General features: G+C 37.4%; 2 protein-coding genes across 4 annotated transcripts; one reads left to right on the top strand and one right to left on the bottom strand.

The window, feature by feature from the left end:
* Positions 1-1300: 1300 nt before the first annotated feature.
* usp44 (ubiquitin specific peptidase 44) lies at positions 1301-14354 on the bottom strand. The gene is made up of 7 exons (XM_051890744.1): positions 14134-14354; positions 9997-10258; positions 5750-7018; positions 4668-4863; positions 4171-4279; positions 3868-4073; positions 1301-2244 (listed from the first exon to the last, which is right to left on the bottom strand). Exons 2-7 carry the CDS (start codon positions 10171-10173, stop codon positions 2114-2116), a joined length of 2088 nt encoding a protein of 695 aa, XP_051746704.1. The 5' UTR covers positions 10174-10258; positions 14134-14354; the 3' UTR covers positions 1301-2113.
* depdc4 (DEP domain containing 4) lies at positions 14126-21878 on the top strand. 3 transcript variants are annotated; one of them, XM_051890746.1, is made up of 9 exons: positions 14126-14257; positions 15992-16397; positions 17119-17270; positions 18360-18552; positions 18637-18863; positions 18952-19094; positions 20078-20203; positions 20294-20372; positions 20453-21878. In XM_051890746.1, the coding sequence occupies exons 1-9, from the start codon at positions 14227-14229 to the stop codon at positions 20650-20652; spliced, it is 1557 nt and encodes a 518-aa protein (XP_051746706.1). In that variant the 5' UTR covers positions 14126-14226; the 3' UTR covers positions 20653-21878. The 3 variants fall into 3 exon arrangements, with proteins under 3 accessions (XP_051746706.1, XP_051746705.1, XP_051746707.1); XM_051890745.1 differs by lacking the exon at positions 14126-14257 and adding an exon at positions 14684-15106; XM_051890747.1 differs by lacking the exon at positions 14126-14257 and adding an exon at positions 15025-15119.
* Positions 21879-21991: the final 113 nt, after the last annotated feature.

The raw sequence follows: 21991 nt of genomic DNA, 5'->3' as shown, positions 1-21991 counted from the left end.
CGTTCTAAACACATCAAATTTTTTTGGATCCCTATTTATGTGCATTTGTTTCTATACAGCAGGTTTGTTTATTTTGCCATGGGAAGAAATCTGGATCTACGTGGTTCCTTTCATGGCTGTCCTAGAGCACCCTTTCACAGCCACCACTGTGCCAGAGCTCCCTGTCATGGTCGTCTAGGCCCCAACGGTTCCTGTAATGGCCACCCCAGAGGTTGCTGAAAAAAATCTTCCTGCCACGGTGAGCCAGAGCAGGTTTCCGAAACCTTCATAGTTCCAGTGTTCATGTCAACGCTATCCACATCCAAAAACTCACTGTCAAGGCTGTCTGGGACCTACAGTTCCTGACAAAACTGTTCCTGTTATCATTAAAGCTACAAAAGTTCAGTCAAGAGCAGTAAGTGATTTTCTCTTTGAAAAAAGAAAGACATCATAGCAGCGGGTTTATTAGGCTGCTGTCACTTTAAGACCGGCCGCACTTGACGCGGATCTGACGCACCTCCAATGTCCTCACAACTCTTTATGGTGATTTAAGACTTTATTTAACTCATTTAAGTCTGTGCTTATGAGGATACTCATTTTGGCATACTTTTGTGTGTTTTTGCCTGTTCAAGCGCGAAAGAGAACTCAATGCGGCCTTGTGCATTTTTTCTCAGTAACTGTAATTAAATTACGTAATGCCGTTACATGTAACTAGTTACTCCCCAGCAATTTTAAGTGTGTCTTAATTTACACATTAAATGGGAAAATTACATAATAGTGTATACATTTACACATTTGGCAGCTATTTACACAATAATTTAGTTTTTAGGTTTTGCAAACAACATACGCTTGCTATATGCATATGATTGCTATAATTACATAGACATTTTGTGCATTTAGTCAAATGCAGCAATTTACACAATAGTTTTATGGTTCATGAACTAATTGCGCATTAAATGCGACAATTACCCAATAACAGTTTTATTAATAATTTATACAGGTGGTACGATGCAGCTATTTACACAATATTCATTATATGCATCAATTTACGCAAGAATGTTTTGCGAACAAATTATGCATTTTATAGATTTTAATACAATACAGCAGTTTACACAGTTTTTAGGTTTTATGAATGACTTACACATTAAATGTAACTATGTAAGGTTTATAAGCGATTTATACGCTTATGGTTATGTTTTATGAATGAATCCTTAAGTTTTCAATTGTAAATATCGAGAGACATGCACATTTCATAGACAATTAATATAATTTCATGGAAATTAAGACAATCTTTAAAATAGTAAAGAAAACAGTTGGCAAGTTGTTTAGAAAAATGCAAAAATATTATTTTATTGAGGTACTTTTATCTTCTCTGAATTGAGGTAATTTGCATAGTTTGCACTAAAATGGACAAAAATTGAACAACAACACAAGATGTGGAAACTCCAAAAGATATTTGAGAAAGTGTGTGTGTGAGTCGCACAAACATACATCCAACAAAGAACGCTCTAACGCCACACACAGACAATGTATACAGCATACATTGCCTTTTGCTGGTGAAAAAATCTTTTTCCTGTAAAATGGAAAAAAAAAAATATCTACCCAAATACCAGGTATAAAACTACATTCTGAAAAAGGAGACAGAAAAATTCCTGAATCGAGTCTTGTTTTAAAAGTCTTTAAACAGATTTGACTTGGCAGGGCACTTTAACCATATGTTTGAAGATATTAAAACACTTGTGATATGAACAGAGAAAACGTAATTTGTTTCTTATACCTTTCATACTGACGCTACGAACATTTTCAGGCTCGGTACACATTCAAAACTCAACTTTGGTTTGTGGACAACAATCAGGGATACACAGAGACATTAATGAGAGCATTAATGCTTCCGACTTGGACCAATTTCGCTCTCCTCGTACACGCACACAAACGAACGCTACAATCACTGCAAGAATGCCTCCTACCAAATCTGTCAGTTGTATAATTTTAAGGCATAAGTGTGCGTGACAAAAACATACTCTCCACATTTGCTGTACACTAGAAAAAGGAGACAAGCTAACCGTCTCAAAACGATATCAACAGAATGTACAAAACAAACAGTCTCTGCGGTTGACTGGCTATTCAGCGGGGGTCAGAGGTCACTGGCTTTGCTTTTGTCCTGAGAGTTTCTCTGTGTGTAGAAGAGAATGTAGGCCTGGGCCTTACACACTTCCTCCACGGCACACACACTCAGTTTAGAGTCGTTACAGTGCACCCAAAACCCTGAGAAGAAGAGAAAAAAGATGCATTAATGACAAAAATACAAACTTCTACCTGAATGTATTTATAATAACTAAATAGGGGGAAAAAACTGAGTAAATAAGTGAAATCTTTCAGTTTCAATATAATTTGAGAACTATGGATAGCATCTGCACTTACAATGGAAGTCTATGGAGCTAGGCATTCTGGAGGGTTTAAAGCATATATGTACCTCTTGTGTTTTTTGCTAAAGCAAATAGAGCTGCACGATTCTGGATAAAATGAGAATCACGATTTTTTGGATTAAATAGAGATCACAATTTCCCCATGATTCTGAATATACAACTAAACAAAATAACATGAAATTTACTAGAGGTTCTGACAAAATATTAATTGCTGGAAAAAAATGTTTAATTAATTTGAATGAATTATTTAAAAAATGGTTTTGAATTAATTCAATGACTCAAATACTCGGTTCACTACTGCAATTGGTGTTTTTGAACAATTCTTTTGAATGAATGATTCAATGACAAATTAATTTTTTTAACAGTCACTTGTTGCCACCTAGTGGTGTAAGATGTAATTGATACAACCGTTATTTGTAGCACCAAGTTAGTTTCAAAAGGTGGTTTGCTCCATTTTGATCACTTTCGTAGACGTCAATGTTCATATCCTAACTTTAAACTTTTATCTCAGTACTTTTGTGATCATTTGAATATTTGTAACAGAAATAACTACTGTGTGGTTCAAAACTGCTCTCTCTGGCTCAGTGCAGAAACTCGAACACAGATTTGAATGTTCCGGTATGATTTTGTCAAGGTTTAAAGGTGCAGTGTGTAAATTAACAGCATCTAGCGGTGGGGTTGCCAATTGCAACCAACAGTGCTCACCCCTCCCTTTCGAAGCACATAGAGAAGCTACGGTGGCCGTCTGGCCGACACAAGACGGATGTCATCGTCTGAGACAGCAGAGGGTAACCAGTCAAGCAATGAGGTTCCTTCTTACTTCTAACAAAGAACGGTCTCTGCTTCTAATAAATCAGACGACTATTACTACTACTACTACTACTACTTTTTGTGTGTATTCAACGTAGTGACGATTGCAAGCTGCCTTTAAAAACACAAACGATTTAGAAGAACAACAACATAGTGACGAAACACGCTCTGCAGAGCAGTTTGTCCGTTTAGGGCTACTGTAAAAATATGCCGGTGCAAAATGGTGACTTGACATGTTAGGGGACATCACTGAAACCATAGTTATGTCTATTATTTTGCATTTCTATCAATAGATCCTCACAAATTTTACACATTGCACCTTTAAAATAAAATAAGATCGCGTGGGTGCTTGAATCGAGATCGCAAATCTTTTTACGATTAATCGTGCAGCTCTAAAAGCAAATATGTTTTTTTTTTTGGCTGTGAAATTTTATAAATTGTCCTTTTAATGAAGGGACTACTTTTCTATGCAGATGAACTTTTCTGGTTATGTGTTAGGTGACATTTAAACTAGTTACGTCAAGGCATTTCTTGCACGAGTCACACAAAAGTACTGTGTATACCATTTTACTAATAATATATCTACTGCATGCAAAACCGATTGGCAGACTAGACTATCCTGAAGTGGCAGATGAAAAGAAGAATGTTTTACCTCCTTCTGTATTATAACAAAAGGCAGTGTAGTGGCCGGAGCCAAATCCCTTCCCATGGTGCATGACGACAGCAGAGAGTTGATAGAGGAAGTGTTGCGGGTGGGGTAAGTTACTGGAGTCTTTGCAGCAGTAGGGTTCCATGTTCAGCTCCTGCTCAAACTGAACGTGCACGCCAATCTTCTCCCTGTGGTTTCGCCCAGACCACCTTAACATAAACGTACACATTAACATCTGACTGATGACAGAAACTTCAAAGTCGGGAAAATCCAGGAGATCATGTGCATGTAAATATGTGTGGATACCTGAAGCGTTTGAGGTGCAGTCTGAGAACGTGAGGCAGTTTGTGAACCATCAACTGTTTTTGAGCTTCAGTCAAGACCACTTGCTTTGAACAGAATCGCCGTCGTTTGCCTTAAAGAAACAGCAAAACATGAACTTTTTTGATGAGTGGGATTGCCGCCTCAGTGAACTGTGTGTTTTTCTGATGTTGAAATACTTCTTTTATCCAAGTTTAATGTTCAGATAACTACAAGTTAGCCATTAGAAGGTTGATATCTTGAGGAATGTAAACACTGTGATGCTTTCAAAATATTGCTCTCTTTGTTTGGGTGGCTCGACAACAGCTTTAGGCTAGGTTAATTATGTGAGTTTGGGGGCGGGGTTATCTGTTTAACTGGCCAATTGGAAGTAAGAGTGTTTGGGGTTGAGTGCCATGATATCCATTTCAAGTTCCAGGCTATTTATTATCCTGTAATGTTTCCCTACGGTCACGTTACATGTTAGTATGTTTCCAACTCACTGTTGCAGTGGTCGCAAGCATATATGGCTCCCTCCAAAGCCTCAGTCTCTGTAAACTTGGCCAGCATCTCTGTCAACCCACATGGAACCTGTGCAGCATCCTTACTGTTGCTGTGGTAACGTTCCGGGAATTCCAAAGAAAGATCCCAGAAGGGCTCTATTGTGTTTGAGCGATGATCGCATGCTAAACACCTCACCTACAAGAAAAAGCACAAGGATTTTTAGCCAAATTGTTAAATGTGTAAAAATGTTCACAGAAGAAACAGTCAAGTACGTGAACACAAATTAAATTAAGCTTGCTTGCGAAGAAGCATCCGAAATTTGTCAGAATGCAAGCACATGTGGCATTCCCAGTGTTGCCCAAGGGACAGTGAGAATGCAACACATGCAGTACATGCAGTGTAAACTGTGTTCTTTTTGGTCCTGTCCCAAATGCCACCCTAAGCCCTTGTCGCCCTTCTTAATTTTTCAATAGACTGTCGGGTATTTGTCATTAATGTGCACTTTGCAGCTTCAACGGGTGGGTGGGGGGTTGGGGGTTTCACCTGTGATTAACCCTCTGAAACCTAGAAATGTCAAATGGGACACCATATACGGCAGGAGTGTACAATCCCACTCCTGGAGGGCCACTGTCCTGCAGAGTTAAGCTCCAACCCCAATAAAACACCTGAACCAGCTGATAAAGCTCTTCAGGATTACTAGAAGCATCCAGACAGTTTAGAGCTGCAGGATGTTGGCCCTCCAGGCGATTGAACACCTTGTGGACTTTGTGAGGACACCATTTTGAACAGGGCCTTTCAGGAGAACTATTGGCATGCCAGAACAACAGACTGAAGGAAACTCTAACATTTGAATGTAACTCTATCACCCCCTTAAGTACTGATTAAGTTTGGCTACTGCCACAGCAATGCAAAAACAGACGTAAAGTAAGAACAGCATGACTGACCACACCCTTGCGATCCATCGGGTCAAACTTAAGCACCCTTGCAGTGCTTTGACCATGTCTGTGTACTTGCTTAGAGCTTGTTTCTGGCCTAATGTTTAATGTTAATCAGCTGATGTAATTATCTGGAAACTCATTACCTGACTGAGGAGTTGGCCATGAAAGATGGTGTTGACCACACTGAGCACCTGTTTGATAAGCCGTCTCTGATTGGCTGGAACAGTGGCAGGTGTTAGCGTTCTGGTCCGTTCCAGCTCATGCTGGACTTTATCTAAGAGTTCACAAAGAAATTCCTGTGCATCCTGCTGTGCATAACCTCGGAACGCCGGGATCAGCTGCCACACGGAGTGCAGCATTGCAAATGGGGACACCAGAGCCCACTTGCCTGACCACATAACCTGGAACAGTGTGTGTAACTCATGACAAAGTGAGATGTGTTTGGAGCTGGGCTCCTTGGGTTGTATAAGCTCCATGTTGCGTGAACGGGAGGCCCCTCCGCTAAGCCCCGACCCCTGGTTGGAGCCTTTGGGCTGGGTCACGCGCTGAGCAGAGAGTCCTAACTTGCGGCTGACGGCAGAGGCTAGCAGTTCCAGCGCTTGGTTCAGATCCAGTCTCAAAAAGCACTCCCGGAATACATGCAAGTGACTCAGAACCTGCAATATCGAGTTCATGTAGCAAGTATTGCCAAGATTGCGCAAACCCGTCACTCCTGGAGTTACGGTGGGTCGCCGTTTGATAGGCGAATCGCTTGTTTTAGGGGGTGGGGCCCGGGGCCGTTTGGCCTTGGCTTGTGGACGGGGCCTCTGTTGAGGTGTTCTCTCTCTAGGAGTTCGTGGAGTAGGGGTGGAGACGCGAGCAGGAGTAGACCTACGCCTCACAGATTTGGTGCTTTTGGCTGGCACTGCCGTTGGATCCGCAGAATCTGCCTTTAGGCTCTGCCGACGAATGCGATGGCTCTTCCTCGGAGGTGCGCTTTCCAGCTCCTCTTTGAGCTGCCGTTTGAGTTGCCGCCTTCTTTCCCGCGCCTCCCGCTTCCTCTCCTCCTCTTCCTCCTGCTGCCGCTCCTCCTCCAATCGCTTCCTCCCCCGTTCCGTTTGTGCAAACCACAAGCGGAACACACGACCAATCAGGGCACGACGGCGGTGCCACAGTGCCGTGAACATGCGGTCCTCGTCGCGCAACTGCAGCTCCTGCGTGCTAGTTGACAGCTGGTCTCCGGAGGCGGAGGACGAGCGCAAGGTGCGCCCGCTGCGCGTAGTGACTTCATAGCACTGGCTCTTAATGGCGCTTAGCGTGCTACGCAGTAGCTTTAAGTCACCCGTCGCATTGTCGTTCAGCACGTAGTCATCGCACAAGTAGCAGTATACATACAATTCATTCACCTCCAGGGCCAAAGGGTGATGCTGCTCCTACAAACAAATCAAACTTCAAAATGAATACAATATCTAATACAATACAATATAATACAATACATTCTTATAAAATAAGACAAAGTCTTATGATAAGTTTGACCATTTTTATGGATAGCCAAGTTAATATCTACACTGTGTTCCAAATTATTATGCAAGTGACATATCAGGAGAGTTTCACTACAATAAACATTCAGATTTTTAGTTTTTCAAAGAAAGTGTTTGTTTGATTTCTCCTTATCTTTTTAGATAACTGTAACTTTAGATAACTCTCAGACAAAACAGTTTGCCAGGTCTACTTAGGTAAATGGAAACCCTACTTAAAGAGGTTGTTCCAAGCAAGTCACAGTTCTCATGCAATATGGGGAGGAAGAAAGAGCTTTCTGAAGATGAAAAGCATGAAATAGTGCAATGTTACATAAAAGGCATGAAAACAACTAATATTGTGTGAAAAGTGAATGTAAATTATCAATGTGAGTGACTTAGAGCACAGCAGAACTTTTAAGGAAAGTTTCTGTCAAAAAAATGAGTTGTATTAAAAGGACAGCTATAAAAAAAAACAAACAAAAAAAAAACAGTGTTGAGCAGCAAACAAGTATTTGAAGCTCCTGGTGTCTCTGGAGTCTCAAGAACCTCTCCATGCTGGCTGGCAGTTGTGCGTAAAGTTGCATTTCAGTCACCTCTAACCAAACCTCACAAAGAGAAACATTTACAGTGGGTGCAGAAATAAATGAAGACTCATTTTTAAATAGTTTTATTCACTGACGAATGCCGTACTACAATGTATGGTCTAGATGGATGGATTTCTGGATGGTTGGTGAGTGGCCACCACATTCCAACAAGACTGTGACGTCAGCAAGGAGCTGGCGGGTGATGATTTGGGCTAGAATACTGGGAAGTGAGATGGAAGGTCCCTTTAGGGTCTCTGAGGGTGTCAAAATGACTTCTGCAAGATATGTGGAGTTTATAACTGGCCATTTTCAGCTTTGGTATAAAAAGAAGGATAATGCCTTCTGAAATACAATGCACTATGCACTATCCCATGCTACAAAAAACACCACAGCAATAAAACTGTTTGAAAATGTATTTCTACACCCACCATAAATGTTTCTCTTTGTGAGGTTTGGTTAGGGGTGGCTGAAGTGCAATTTTACACATAACTGCCAGCCTGCATGGAGAGGTTCTTGAGACTCCAAAGACACCAGGAGCTTCAAATACCTGCTTCTCAACAGTGGCTTTTTTTTTGTACAGCTGTCCTTTTAATACAATTAACTTGTTTGACAGAAACTTTAAGCCTTTATCTGACCGAGTTCTGCTGTGCTCTAAATCACTCACAAATCTTATGATAGTTCCATAATCTCCATTCACTTTTCACAAAATATTAGTTATTTTCATGCCTTTTGCATAACATTGCACCATTTCATGCTTTTCATCTTCAGAAAGCTCTTTCTTCCTCTCCATATTGCATGAGAACTGTGACTTGCTTAATAATGTGGAACAACATCTTTAAGTAGGGTTTCCATTTACCTAAGTAGGTCTGGCAAACTATTTAACAAACCTGTCTGAGATTGATACCAGTTATCTAAAAAGATACGGAGAAATAAACAAACAAACACTTTCTTTGAAAAACTAAAATCGGAATGTTTATTGTACTGAAATCCCACTGATACGTCACTTGCATAATAATTTGGAACACAGTGTAAAGGTAAAGTAGGGCTGGGCCGGCAGTTTGACGATATATATCAATACCACGGTATAAGATGTCTATCGTTAGAGATTTTGCTATGGTATGTAAATATATGGCACTACTGACACTTCAAAGTGATTAAATACATGAATGAGAATATAAAGAGCGGGATGGGCTCGATGTTAAAAAGAGTTTTAAGTGCAATATATATACTGAAAAGGAACTCGGTGCAGTGCTTGTGCTAATTGGTGCGCACACAGAAAGCTGCCTCTCTTAGAAGGCAATAGCGAATTTGGGACGAGCTCAATGTTAAAAATTGTTATTAAGCACAATAAGTAGTGAAAAATAAAACTTGCAATAGGAACAATACATCCTGAAAAGGAACTCGCTGAGGTGCATGTGCCGAGTGAGTAAGCGTGTGCACAGAAAGCTGCGTCTCACAACATGCGATCGCGAATTCAGTTCTCTTTCACGTCTTATTGCGCTTGAATGGTCGAATACACATGCAATTATGTCAAAATGCTCAATGTGTGGAGTATTCATGTATACACAGCCGGTGTCATGTCTCAAGTGAAAGTAAACAGTTGGGTGTAAACCGGATGTGTATCAATATATTGGATCAGCACGTTTGGTCTTAAAGTGACCGCAGCCTAATATATTCCTACCTGCTGCTCTGTGTAATTAATGTTAATCAAACAAAAGAGAAAATAACTTACTGCTCTTTTTTTTAGCTTTAATAAGAATAAATTTATATTTAATTCATACAGCGAAGACTACGCAATATTTTATTTCTACATTTGATTATTAAATTTCTGTACTATTTCTAACTACATGTTAAATAAACCTATTGTTCCTGAAAAACTTTATTTAAATTCGTATTTTTGTTATATTTTATTTGTCCTATTGTTCGTAATTTGCTTCTTTTTTCTTATTTTAAGTAACAGAAATGAGATAAAATAACACAAAACTATAGCGTGATATATATCGTTATAGTGAAATAAAATTGTAATTGCAAGTAATTTGTTATTACAGGGGTGGGCGATATGACCAGATTCTTATTTCAATTGGTCATATCGCCCACCCCTATAATTTCAAGATCAACCAACAAATTACTTGTGACTAGTTGATGCTGCATATTAAGCTGAGACAGGAGCAAGCATTTTAACGTAAAAAAAGAGAATGAACGCTTTTTTTCGTCAGTAAACTAAATTAACTAAAACTATTTGAGTTTGTATGTATTTGTTTATGGCTTTAAACTATATATCAATTACTTGTATGCATTTAAACATACCTTAAAGTGCTGAAGCGCATGTTCTTCTATGTAGCGTCCACAAGCTACGTGCGAACAGCTGAGACATGCCCACACTGACTCTGTGGTGTTGCAGTCCACACAGTGCCATTTCTGCGGGTTTAGGATCGAGTGGTCCTGCGCGAGCCTTAAGCGACCCACGTGCTTACACCTGTCCATCACAGTCAGTCACTGCCCTCTTCACATCACCATGGTGACGGCAGCCAGCAGTGAAACCAGCTCCTCCCAAGGCATGATGGTTAATCTGCAGTGAAAAAAAGATAAGACTAGAGTGGATGCGTGTTGTTTTGAAGACATTCGTGACATTATTTCTATTCATAAACATTTCAGACAGGATCAATACATACACAACCATTTAAAAGTTTGTGGTCAGTAAGATTTTTTTCTTTTTAAAGTGACAGTAAAGACTTTTACATTGTTACAAAAATTTCTAATAAATGTTGTTGTTGTTGTTTTTACTTTCTATTCATCAAAGAATTGTGAAAGAATGTACAACAGATTCCACAAGCAAATCATCATATTGGAATGATTTCTGAAGGATCATGTGACACTGAAGACTGGAGTAATGACGCTGAAAATTCAGCTTTACCATCACAGGAATAAATTACATTTCAACCCTTGTGCGACCTTATGGACATTTTTGTCTTTTTCTGTTTTATGCCAACTGACTATATGCACGATTACTTTCTGGTTGTCGTTAAGCCAGCTCGGGCATTTCCGGTGAACTGTTAGCTGTTCATTCTGTACTCGCTGTACATCGACACAAAACCATCAGTGGTTGACTTTTTAATGTTGTATTTATATTTTAATGCAGTTATCACATTTACCTAATTTACCAATAAACCAGTTTTATTGATTGCAATAAAGATGAAGCTATTGGGACCGTTTAAAAATGTGTTTCTGTAATTAGACACACACACACATTTTTTTCCCCCCAGCACTTAAAATATTATTTTTAATGTGATGACCACAAACATTATTTGTTCATGCTTCTGAGATTGTCCCCATTGTAAAACCGAACATTTAAAAATGTAGGAAATTCAACATTTGATAGAAAACACTTATTTAAAAATAAAAAAGACAATAATTACCACTATAACCAGCAGGTGGTGGCAAAGTAGCATTTATTTGTGCACTGATCAGCCATTTCCTCTAATCGTTTTTCACTTAGTTTCGTTTTTTGACTAAATATTAAATATTATAAAATAACTAGGTTTAAAAATACATTGTGTCAATGTGAAGTATGAAGTAATCACAGCAGCTGTCAGTCAGTGCAACTAACGTGCATAAATATTTAATTTTCAACGCTTTTTTTGTTTTGTTTTTTTTCCCCACACGAAAGTGTGAAAACTGATGGTCGAATTGAACTTAGCAGAGGAGGAACACTGAGGTATGTCTTTATTTATTTTTTATGCTGTCTTATGTTTGAATAACTAAATTAATACTATGCCTGACTATTTAAGTGACTATATTCTGATTATAAACTAAGTATTACACTACTGATGCTCAACACACCAGCAAATGACATCTCACCAGAAGTTTTCGAGCTGGCTTATATTATTGCGGAAGTTCTAAAGAATGCTCCATGCATATAGTCAACTGCATACATTTTGGCACAGGTGTGTATTTTTATTGGAATTTTACTATTTCACCCCCATTTCCTTTAAAAAATCTATTTTGCACTAGGTACACAAAATAGTTCCTCTCAGGACCTTTTGGACAAAAATTTCCCTATTGAAAACAGCAATTTTTAATCCAGGGGTTATTTAACTATAAAATGATGTGATCTTTGTTAACAGGCTTTCATTCTGTTGGCAAGGCTTAAATTTTTTGACTATTTTTTACCAGATGGTGCCATTTTCTCAGGTTTGGCCTATAAAGAAAATACTTGCTTTATTCTTGTTTTCGGCTTACGCGAATTATAGAGCAAATTGGATAAATTATGCCGCTATAATTGTGTGGGTGTGTTGGTATGGATGTCAGAGTGTGGTTTGTATGTGTGTAATAAAAAAAAAAAATGTGTGTGTGTGCGAGTGTGTGCTTGTAATATTTGAGAGAGAAAAATTCTAGTGCAAATCACAAATCCAACCACTGTGTGTACCAGTGGAGTTTTGCTGGCATCTAATGGGGAAAATTTGGTACTGCACCCCAACAAAATCTTACTGAAAGCTCATTTTTTGAGATGTCAACCTCAAATTTAGAACACAACTTGTTTAGATTTATGGCTTTGATTTTGTAGCAGTTTTGGAGTTCAACATGTTTTATAAAATATATTTTATTTTTTTATATAAAATAATGTTCATAAATAATTTCAGAAACTTAAACCTCTTTACTTCAACAAGATTCTGCCAAGGGTCTTATTTAAAATGAGACCAAACTTAAGTCTGTGCTCCCAAGCTTCAATTTTTTAATGACAGTTGTTTGACACAGACATTGTCCACAATGAACCTGTGGAACTTTTTTTAACTGATGCACAAGGGTTAAAATATATTAAAACAGAAAACAGATATTTTAAATTATAATAATATTTTACAATTTTAATGTATTTTATCAAAAAAATGAAGCCATGGTGAGTATAAGGAACTTCTCTAAAAAATTCAAAAAATTATCTATCTACCCCAAACTTTTGAACGGTAGTGTATGCGTCATTGTTTACAATGTCTTCATTGTTTTGTGAATTAGTGATCCTGTATCAAAGTAACCCTGAGATAGACACATGACATATCAAGACAGCAATTTAACAGAACCATCATAAAACTATTGCTCAAGAACAAGGTTGATCTGACACAACAGGAGGAGGTATCTATTCCTGTCATGACAGACACAAATAAAAGCGACCACATAGAAACTAACAATCTCTGTATTTCTCCAATACAGTAATACCATGGTAGAGCGAAATACACCATGATACTGAGTGATTACCATATTAAGGTACTCCAAGGTAGTCATGTTATGTATTAAAAAAAAAATAAAAAAATCATGATTTTACTTTGAAATAAACCATGATAGTTACATAGTAGTAATTCAAACAATACCATGGTAGTAACATTGTATAAACATTGATATATACTATATCAAACACAATACTGAAATATTAGGCTACCATATTCCTGTACCATGTTAACAATTAGCACTGTACACCAAGGTACTTCAAGGAATATCAGGATACTACAATGATACACAACCAAATAGAATTACCGTAGTATTTTGATAAATATCAACACTGAACCATCACCATATTCAAATAACATGGTATTTACAAGTCACTCTAAATACAAGTACCACAGTATTTACATGAGATGTATGGTACGTCTAAAAAAAAATTATTTCCATGGTGCCATGTCCAAAAAAAAAAAAAACACGACAGTATCTTGATGCTTCAAAGAATACCCGTATTTTAAAACTAAACTAAGGCACCAATTTCAAGCCTGTAAACCTCAGTAAGTAATTCGCTTAGCATGTAAACAACCCGGCTTAAGCAAATGCATGTCCCTTATTTTAGCTTAATAATCTGTGTCACGACCAAAATAACACCCAGTTCCTCTGGTCCCCACGTGGGTTTAATAAAAACAAACTACTCACACTAGAAATACATCTAGCTTGTTGACATTGGTCTTACTTAGAAGGTTAAATATGCGTAGAGCACATTGCTATTGTAAATTGGTTTGTAAAAGTTGTTACTGCATAGTCAGTGCTTGTCTTTATCACTCTGGTTTTACGCGAATTCAAGTCCGGGATTGTATTTAAAAGAGGATGGACAACCAAATTGATCTCATTTAACTAGATAAACTATCCATATGACTTTGAAGGTGTTTAGGCGCGCGAATGGTGAATGATGATAGGTGCTAACTAACTCCCTCATCTGCCTAGTTTCAAAGAGCTAACAAGGTTAACAGCTGAGCTCAGAGCAGCTCAGCCACTTTAGTGTCTCTAATGAGCCTGTTATAGAGGAAAGTTAACCAACACACGGGATGCTAGAGTGCTAATGCTAAAATCACACAGCACTGGAGTGAAACTGGGGTGCTGGGCGACTGAAATACACTGATTGTGTTTTATTTCCGGCGCTGGTGTAAACGCGATTAGATCGGAGCTGTTTAAAATCGGTGATATTTTACTAACCTGATTTTTCGTCAAGCACTGGTTACTTCTGTGGCACAACAGCGAGCGCCATCTTGTCTACACTTGTCGCGTGGAGTGTCCCTCTGTGACGTCATGCCGGAGAGGACACGCGCGGTGGCACTGAGTGAGTCCAGTCCGCTCAAAACAAAAGAGTCACTTTAGCACACGTCGCGTTTAGTATCTTAAATAACTCTTCAGATTTTAATAAAAGAGAAACACGTGAATGCTTTGAACCAGTTTAAACAGTGTGTATGTCTTATGGCTAATGTTTACGTGTCAGCTGGAATCACCGCAACGACACTTTCACATTCTCAAATCTCACTCATCATCGCGTGGAAACGAAACCAATAGGTCATTAAAGTTAATAATAGTTTCATGTAATATGGAATGATTCTTTCTATATGACAAACACAGTACTTTTTTGTAAAAAAAAAAAAAAAAAGAATTTCCTTATATTCCCCATATGTCAATATAATAGAATAAATGATACGACTCATTTTTAAAATTTAAAACATTTAAAATAGTTTATATATATATATATATATATATATATATATATATATATATATAATAAAATATAGGGGAAAAAGGACGATAGACAAGTATTTTATTTCTGCAGCAAAACTAGAGTACCTATAAATCTAATGATAGATCATAGTCATATATTGGATGGGCGTTATCATCTTATTTTTCCACAGTTCCAATAAATTCTAACTGCGTTGTAACTGCGTGTGAGTTCACACGGCAGGGATAGTACAGCACAGGGTTCTAGGATCAGATTCATTCAAGCAAACGCGCAGGATGTGAATTCGGTCTCACATAACTGCAGCTGATCTCAGATCAGAGCTTCGTCGCACCAATACCGAATGAGCGTGTGACGCCATTTCCGATGCCGAGATGGCGGTGGATTTGACTCCGCGGTTCAGAAGACTGAACAGTCAAACCTGTTTCAGAGCGAATAAACAACTGTCAGGTACAAACAAACGGTTAATATGAAGCATTTATATTTCTGTACAATTTGATTTGATATGTTATCTGTATATTTCCACCAGATTGATAACGAACTAGACCAAACAATGAACCGAACAAATGAATCAAGATCCTTAGGCTATTCAGCTAGTTATACAGTTTTTACCGTGTTTTCATTGTTTATTATGTTTCAATTGACCGAATTTTTTTGTGCTTAATCAAGAAATGTAAACTTATAGTCAGATCTATTTTCTATGGTGATGTGTTTGCGTCATAATTATATTAAAGCATTATCAGCCTGTTTATAAAGACACAAAGTATAAAAATGTTTGAAAGGTATAGTGATATATCAAATGATAATACCATCAACTGTGCTTAATTGATTTGAATGTGCACTTGTATTGTACTTATATCTTAAAAGTATATATATAAAAAAAAAAAAAAACCATTTAAAAATTGTCATAAACCTCATGTTCTTTTTTCCACCATTCACACTGTGCTAAATCCTCCTGTTAAACTTTTCCCAGAGCCCTCTATATCTATTTGTGAAAGTTTTGGTAAGTTTTTCACAAATAAGATCAAGGTTCAGATGTCTCATACTGGTTATACTCTGCCTGATGTTCATTTATACTCCTCTGCATGGTCTGTAATTGGAATTAACACACAATTAAGTGTCCAAAACATTACATTCATTTCACACTTAAGTATATTCTTTTAAAGTATGTTATGTAATAAGCACTCATGGCAAGCATGGTACTAAAAACACTGTATTGCAATGGCACATGCCATAAAGCATGTTACTACCATGGAGCATGCCCAGTAAATGTGTTGTTTTGGTACTTTTTGTTCATGTTTGAAGACTTCATCATATTGTCCTGATGTCTTTTAGGTTTCTCTGGGCCCTTCAGGGCCACTCAGCTGTGGCAGAACATCATTGAGGCCCTGCGGACGCAGGTGGAGCTCCGACCCCGCAGACAGCACCTGCGTGTCCATCATGACTGCTTCACTGGCTCTGATGCAGTGGACGTAGTTCTGAGCCACCTCATGCAGAACATCTATTTCTGCTCCAGCGAAGTGTCCCGTCTCAAAGCTGCCAGGCTCTGCCAAGCCTTAATGGAGTCTAGAGTGTTCGAACCCATCGGGATGAAGCTCTTCAGACGCGAAAAAGAAATGACCTTTGAGGATTCCAGCTGCAGCCTGTACCGCTTCCTAGATGGATCGGCCGAAAAGAGATACAGTGGCGATGAGAACCAGACACCAGACAAACAAACTGGAAAGAGGAAGACCACTTCAAGGTAATTACATTTGTATCTTTGGTACAAAAGCCCTGTTTCCACCTGGTATTAAATGCTTTTTGGTCGATCGGATCACAAGTGAAAGAGGGAGACACATACCCGTTTACAACTGGTGTTTTAACCTGTCTCTTTTGTCCACTTTCGACCACCTCTGTCCTGATTTCTTCGAAGGGAGTGTCTATGGGCGGGTAAATAAATGGACAACATAAGCTTGCGCAATTTACATATGAACGCACTAAAGACTACAGGAAAACATACGCAGAGCAGTTTCTGCTCTGACAGCCGCAAGACCACACTGAACGCTGTGAGTATGTGTTAGAAATCAGGAAAGGTGAGAAAACATTGTGCTTGGTATGTTTTTTGTCTTCAAAATAAACTTGGGTCTTCAGCCGACAAAGTTTAAATCCTGTCTGGCTAACGCGCTTTCCATAATGTTTATTGTGTTAGTAGGTGGAAAGCAGGCAGTCTTTAGTGGCTGTGCTAACACATTCAACCACACGAGCGTTTCCTCTACGAAAACAATCCGGTCAAATACGTTTTCAACTACCTCTGAAAGTGGTCGAAAGTCGACAAGCTCAAAACATTTTACACCCCATTACACCTGTATTTAGCGTTGTCCACTTGTGATCTGATCGACCAAAACACATCTTAATACCAGGTGGAAACAGATCCTAAAAGTTTAATTTGCAAAATGTAAGGTTTTATGTTGTTTTTTTTGTAGGTTTGGAGAAATGCAAACGATTTCCAATCCTTTGGTTCTTGGATCAACAGACAGAAGAGTGGAGAGACTACTGAAGAATATAAACCTGCACCCATCTGTGCCCTCTGATCTACATCGTGCTGCAATTTCCAACAGTTTCCTGTCAAAAAAAGGTGAAACTGCTCATAATTTTGATTTTTAAAGAACATAATTTCTGCCTTTCATAGCATTGCATTTAAAGTCTTTTGACCATACAAAATTCATTTATCAGACCTGTTAGAAATAAATGTTGTCACTGTGTTAATAAGTTAATTTGTAAATAAGCTGGTGTGGAGCTTTTTTTAAGAGTGTGGCCTTTTCATATTGCCTTTAGTTTACATCACAGAGCAAAACTGTGGCTGTTTCTGTTGTAGTCTAATTTTGTTTTGTTTTTTAATTTTCCAATATTTTGTGGTCTGATTTGGTCTCTGTTGAGATCTGAATGGGTCTAAGGAGGCTCAAACAAAGAATGAAATGTTCTCTTGGGGTTCTGATGTAGTGTATTGTGGTCTAATAGAGTCTGATTTGGTCTCCGTTGAGGTCTAAATGGGTCTAAAAGGTTTAAATGGAGTCTGAAGTGGTTTCTTGAAGGTGGTCGGATGGGGTGTAATAATGGGTTCTGAAGGGGTCTAATGGGGTCTCATCAGACTCAATGGTTTCTTATTTGTCTAATTGATTGAGATCTAATTTGGTTTTATGTGATTTAATCTGGTCTAATGTTGTCTGATGCAGTTTCTAAGGAGTCTGATGAGATTTAATGGGGTCTAAATTGGTCTAATATGGCATGTCTGCTTTTTTTTTTTTTTTTGTCTTATTTTCAAACTTTTAACAGTTTAAAACTATTAAACAGTGTAGAATATTAATATCAGAGACATTTATTATTGCAATGCTCATTGTATTGTTTTACTTAGTCTACTAATTTTTAATAATAGAATACTGTACAGCAGATTTTCCCAAACTGAGGTTTGTACGGGTGTTTGTGTGTTGATGAAAAGCTTATAATTCAATAAATTCTAAAAATAATTATTTAAAATGGAACACTTACCAAAAATATTTTTGTTCCATATACAAGATGAGTTTTAGAATATTAAACATGTCTATGTGCTAAAACTCAATTTTTAAACTAATTTTTAACAAACAATTAGACAGCAGTGCAGAAGGATGCATAATCATGCCCTTTATGAACAGCCCTTTCTATTTCTTCTCTTCTTTGTTTGTCTCAGTGGTGCGGGATGTTTGGAAGCAGCAGACATTACTTCAGTTGCTACAGGTGGTTGAGATCTCCATGCTGGACTGTATTCTGACCTCGCCTGCCAAACCGGAGCCCCTGCGCTTATCTCTGCGCAACCACGGCGACCTGGTCATCTCCAACACCTGCGTGGATCGTGAAGTCTCAGAGAGTCTCAACCTGCATGAGTCAGTGCACAATACTCAGTGCCGTAACATACAGATTCATGGTTTTTATTTGGGTTCACCTCTGTGTCATTCATCTCTTTGAAGGTTGGACTCTTGGCTGTTGGCAGCAGTGGATTGTCTTGAGCTGTTCCCAGATCAGTTAATCGTGGTTGCCAGTGAGCAGCTCATCCAACAGAATGCAGCATCTGGGGAGGGGAAGCATAAGAGACTGCTGTTCGACACCATCGCTAAGTATTACAACAGCCCAGAGAGACCTCCACTACTGTCAGACCGCTACACTGACATCCAGACTGGAATCTTACATCTTTTGGGTAAATGTAAAACACAGTGGGCTTAGTGTCATTTATGTTAGAGGCTGTTCATTCTTTCTGTGTTATTTAGAATGATCTTTGTGTGTAGATTGTGGGAGAAGTCAGGATGCCTTGAGAGCAGCTCAGCTTTGTATGCAGCTCTTGGAGCCCACGAGCAGAGACGAGTTACGCAGACTGTTGGGTTTTATGGCAGCCGCTGCAGATAATGAAGCTTTCAGACTGCACAAGCAGGTGATCAAGAGTTCAATCTGTGTAAACAATCGCAGGAGATTGATTGATTGAAACCACTCTCTGTATCAGCATAGAAAATACTTCGATAAATCATCAATGATCAAATAAATGATCAATTTCTCCTAAAAAATAAATATATATATATATATATATATATAAATAAATAAAATGTGTGTGTGCTCTTGGAATTCCTACTAAAAAAGTGAATAATTAGAATTTATCTTTTATTTTTTTTTTAAAGACATAATTCATTTTTTCCTCAACACAAATAAAAATGAATTCATTATTATTAAAGGGAAATGAAAAATGAAATTAGTTACTGTCATTAGTTACTCACCCTCATGGTGTTCCTTTCATTGCACAAACAATAATTATGTATTAATAATTATAATAATAATTATACAATTTTATTATTATATACTACCATTCAAAGGTCTCTTTTGCGCACCAAGGCTGCATTTATTTGATCAAAAATACAGTAGAAAAGAAAGTAATATTGTGAAATATTATTTCATTTTAAAATATCCATTTTCTATTTTAATGTTTGTAAAATTGAATTTATTCCTGTGATGTAAAGCTAAATTTTCAGCATCATTACTTAAGTCTTCAATGTCACATGATCCTTCAGAAATCATTCAATATGCTGATTTGCTGCTCAAGAAACATTATTATTAATCAATGTTTGAAACAGTTGTGCTGCTCAATATTTTTGTGAAAACTGTGATACATTATTGTTTGATTAATATGTAGTTCTAAAAGAACAGCATTTATTTGAAATAGATTTTTTTTGTTACAATATATACATGCCACTTTTGATCAATTTAATGCATCTTTGCTGAAGAAAAGCATTAATTTCTTTAAAGAAATCTTACTGACTTAAAATCTTACTGTAAATCCATTGTCCATTTTTAACATGTTTGAATTAAGAAAAAAAATGTGTGAAAGCTTACTATAAATGCACAGGCACATTTGTGTTGAAACAGACAGAGAACCGCGCTTTGGTTAGCAAGACATTTGTGAAGGCTGTGATTCAGAGTAAGGAAATGACTCGAGTCCAATGTGAGCAGCTGCTGCTGTTCCTCATGGATAATCGCACACAACTCTTTAAGGTATGCCCTTTTTACAAATACATTATCTCTGAAAATTCTGTGCAAATCACAGAATGTTTAAATCATTTTCTTTCATACCTGTATATCTAGACACCCTTATCATTGATTGAGGTTGTGAGGAAGACACTACAAACTTTGCAGCAAGGGAGAGATCTAGATAATGTAGCGCGTAAGTTCACTCACAGTCTGCCTATAAAACTGATTTACGCATTGATTTGATTCACCATCTCTCTTCTTTTGTCTTTGCAGTGTTCACATTCTGCCAGCAGGTGTCGCTCCAGCAGTATGAGGATAACAAAGATAAAGCCACTCTTGACAGTTTAAAGCAGTTAATGCACCATATCGCTCACAGTGACGGCCTGTCCGTCAAACAGAAGAGACGACTGGCCAAACAGTTCCAGAAACATCACCCGGGGATTTTTCTCCAGCACTTCTTCTCTACATTTTAGAAAGTAATGAACACTAGATAAAAATAGTTTGTTAGTCCGTGAAGGTTTTTATCAATCCGGGTTATAGAATTATATCAGGTAGAGTTGTTTGTTAAACTTATTTTTATTAGTTGAAGGCATTTGACAAGTGGCTTCATCTGTTATAGGACTGAGTGAATGCTCCTCCATTCCACTTAATATAGCAATCCATAGATTAGGGTTACTAACCTTACAGAAATGTGAGTTACACTTTATTTTAAGGTGTCCTTGTTACAGTGTAATTACACATTTAAAAACTGAGTAATAATTAACTACATGTACTTACTATAGGGTTAGGATTAGGTTTGGTTTATGGTTAGTTGCATGTGATCAGTGTCAGACGTAATGCATGATTTTTTTAAAAGTATCTTTCCCCAACACTGCATTTGATTATGAATAATTTATAGTTATTACTAGAGTAACTAGGTGTAACACGTGTAACAAGGACACTGTAAAATGAAGTGTTACAGGACTGTTTGTAGATGGATTACCTCATTTGAAAATAGACTGATTTATAGAAGCTTTAGCTATAGAAGTATTATAATACTATTAAAAAAAAAAACCTGCTAATCACTACTGAACACTACATAGATTTAATCAGGTGGTAAGTGAATATACTGTTTTCATGATCTTAAACATATCTTGGTATAGGATTACTTGAATTGTGCGATATGCTCAGGTTTTTACAAGCAATTAGAATTGGTATTAGCTGCACTTAAAATTGAGAAATATATACCTATGCCTTTAAAGGTAAAGACTCAAATTATGCTCTTTCTTGGATCACTTATTTACTTACTTTTTTTAATTTCAATGATTGTGAGCACAAAGGATTTTAATGAATATTGACCTCATTTATTACTGTACTCTGTATAAGTGTCTACTTCTGATTTTTAAATGGATTTGTATTGAAAACATGTAGCATAATAGGTTTTGGCTGTGTATAAGGCATAATTATTCAAAAAGACAAAGGGAAGATTTAACTGCAGAAGTTATTTTAACTTCTAAAATGATGCGTGAATGCACTGGATTAACTGTGGTGTTACATATCAATGGTATTTATTAAGTAATTGAGCAGAAAGTGAATTAAATTGCATTACTGGTACTTTGAACTAATTAGGTTGACTAATTTTTGTAATTGTATTAGGTTTTTTTTAGATGCACTTTAATTTTCTGATATTTAAAACTTATTAAATGTCTACACAAGCTCACTTTCTGACTCTTAGTTTCTGATTTTTTTTTTTTTTTCAAGTAGCAGGTTCACGCTTCCAGTCTTATGAGAGCTAATTATAAACAATTGTAACATGTTTTGAACATTTTAAAA

This window comes from Ctenopharyngodon idella, chromosome 4, assembly GCF_019924925.1.
Source record: "Ctenopharyngodon idella isolate HZGC_01 chromosome 4, HZGC01, whole genome shotgun sequence".
NCBI classification, from domain to species: Eukaryota; Metazoa; Chordata; class Actinopteri; order Cypriniformes; family Xenocyprididae; genus Ctenopharyngodon; species Ctenopharyngodon idella.
Note: the sequence above shows the minus strand (reverse complement) of the source record. Positions and strands in the feature narration are given on the sequence as shown.

Bases quoted from the DNA above. Each gene is read 5' to 3' on its own strand.
- usp44 (XM_051890744.1), bottom strand. From the start codon at position 10,173: ATGGACAGGTGTAAGCACGTGGGTCGCTTAAGGCTCGCGCAGGACCAC. The intron at 4,280-4,667 runs GTGAGTTGGAAA...TGTTTCTTTAAG, and splicing joins TGCTTGCGACCACTGCAACA to GCAAACGACGGCGATTCTGT. The intron at 4,074-4,170 runs GTATCCACACAT...GTTTATGTTAAG, and splicing joins CTGCACCTCAAACGCTTCAG to GTGGTCTGGGCGAAACCACA.
- depdc4 (XM_051890745.1), top strand. From the start codon at position 15,031: ATGGCGGTGGATTTGACTCCGCGGTTCAGAAGACTGAACAGTCAAACC. The intron at 19,095-20,077 runs GTGATCAAGAGT...GTGTTGAAACAG, and splicing joins CTTTCAGACTGCACAAGCAG to ACAGAGAACCGCGCTTTGGT. The intron at 20,373-20,452 runs GTAAGTTCACTC...TTGTCTTTGCAG, and splicing joins AGATCTAGATAATGTAGCGC to TGTTCACATTCTGCCAGCAG.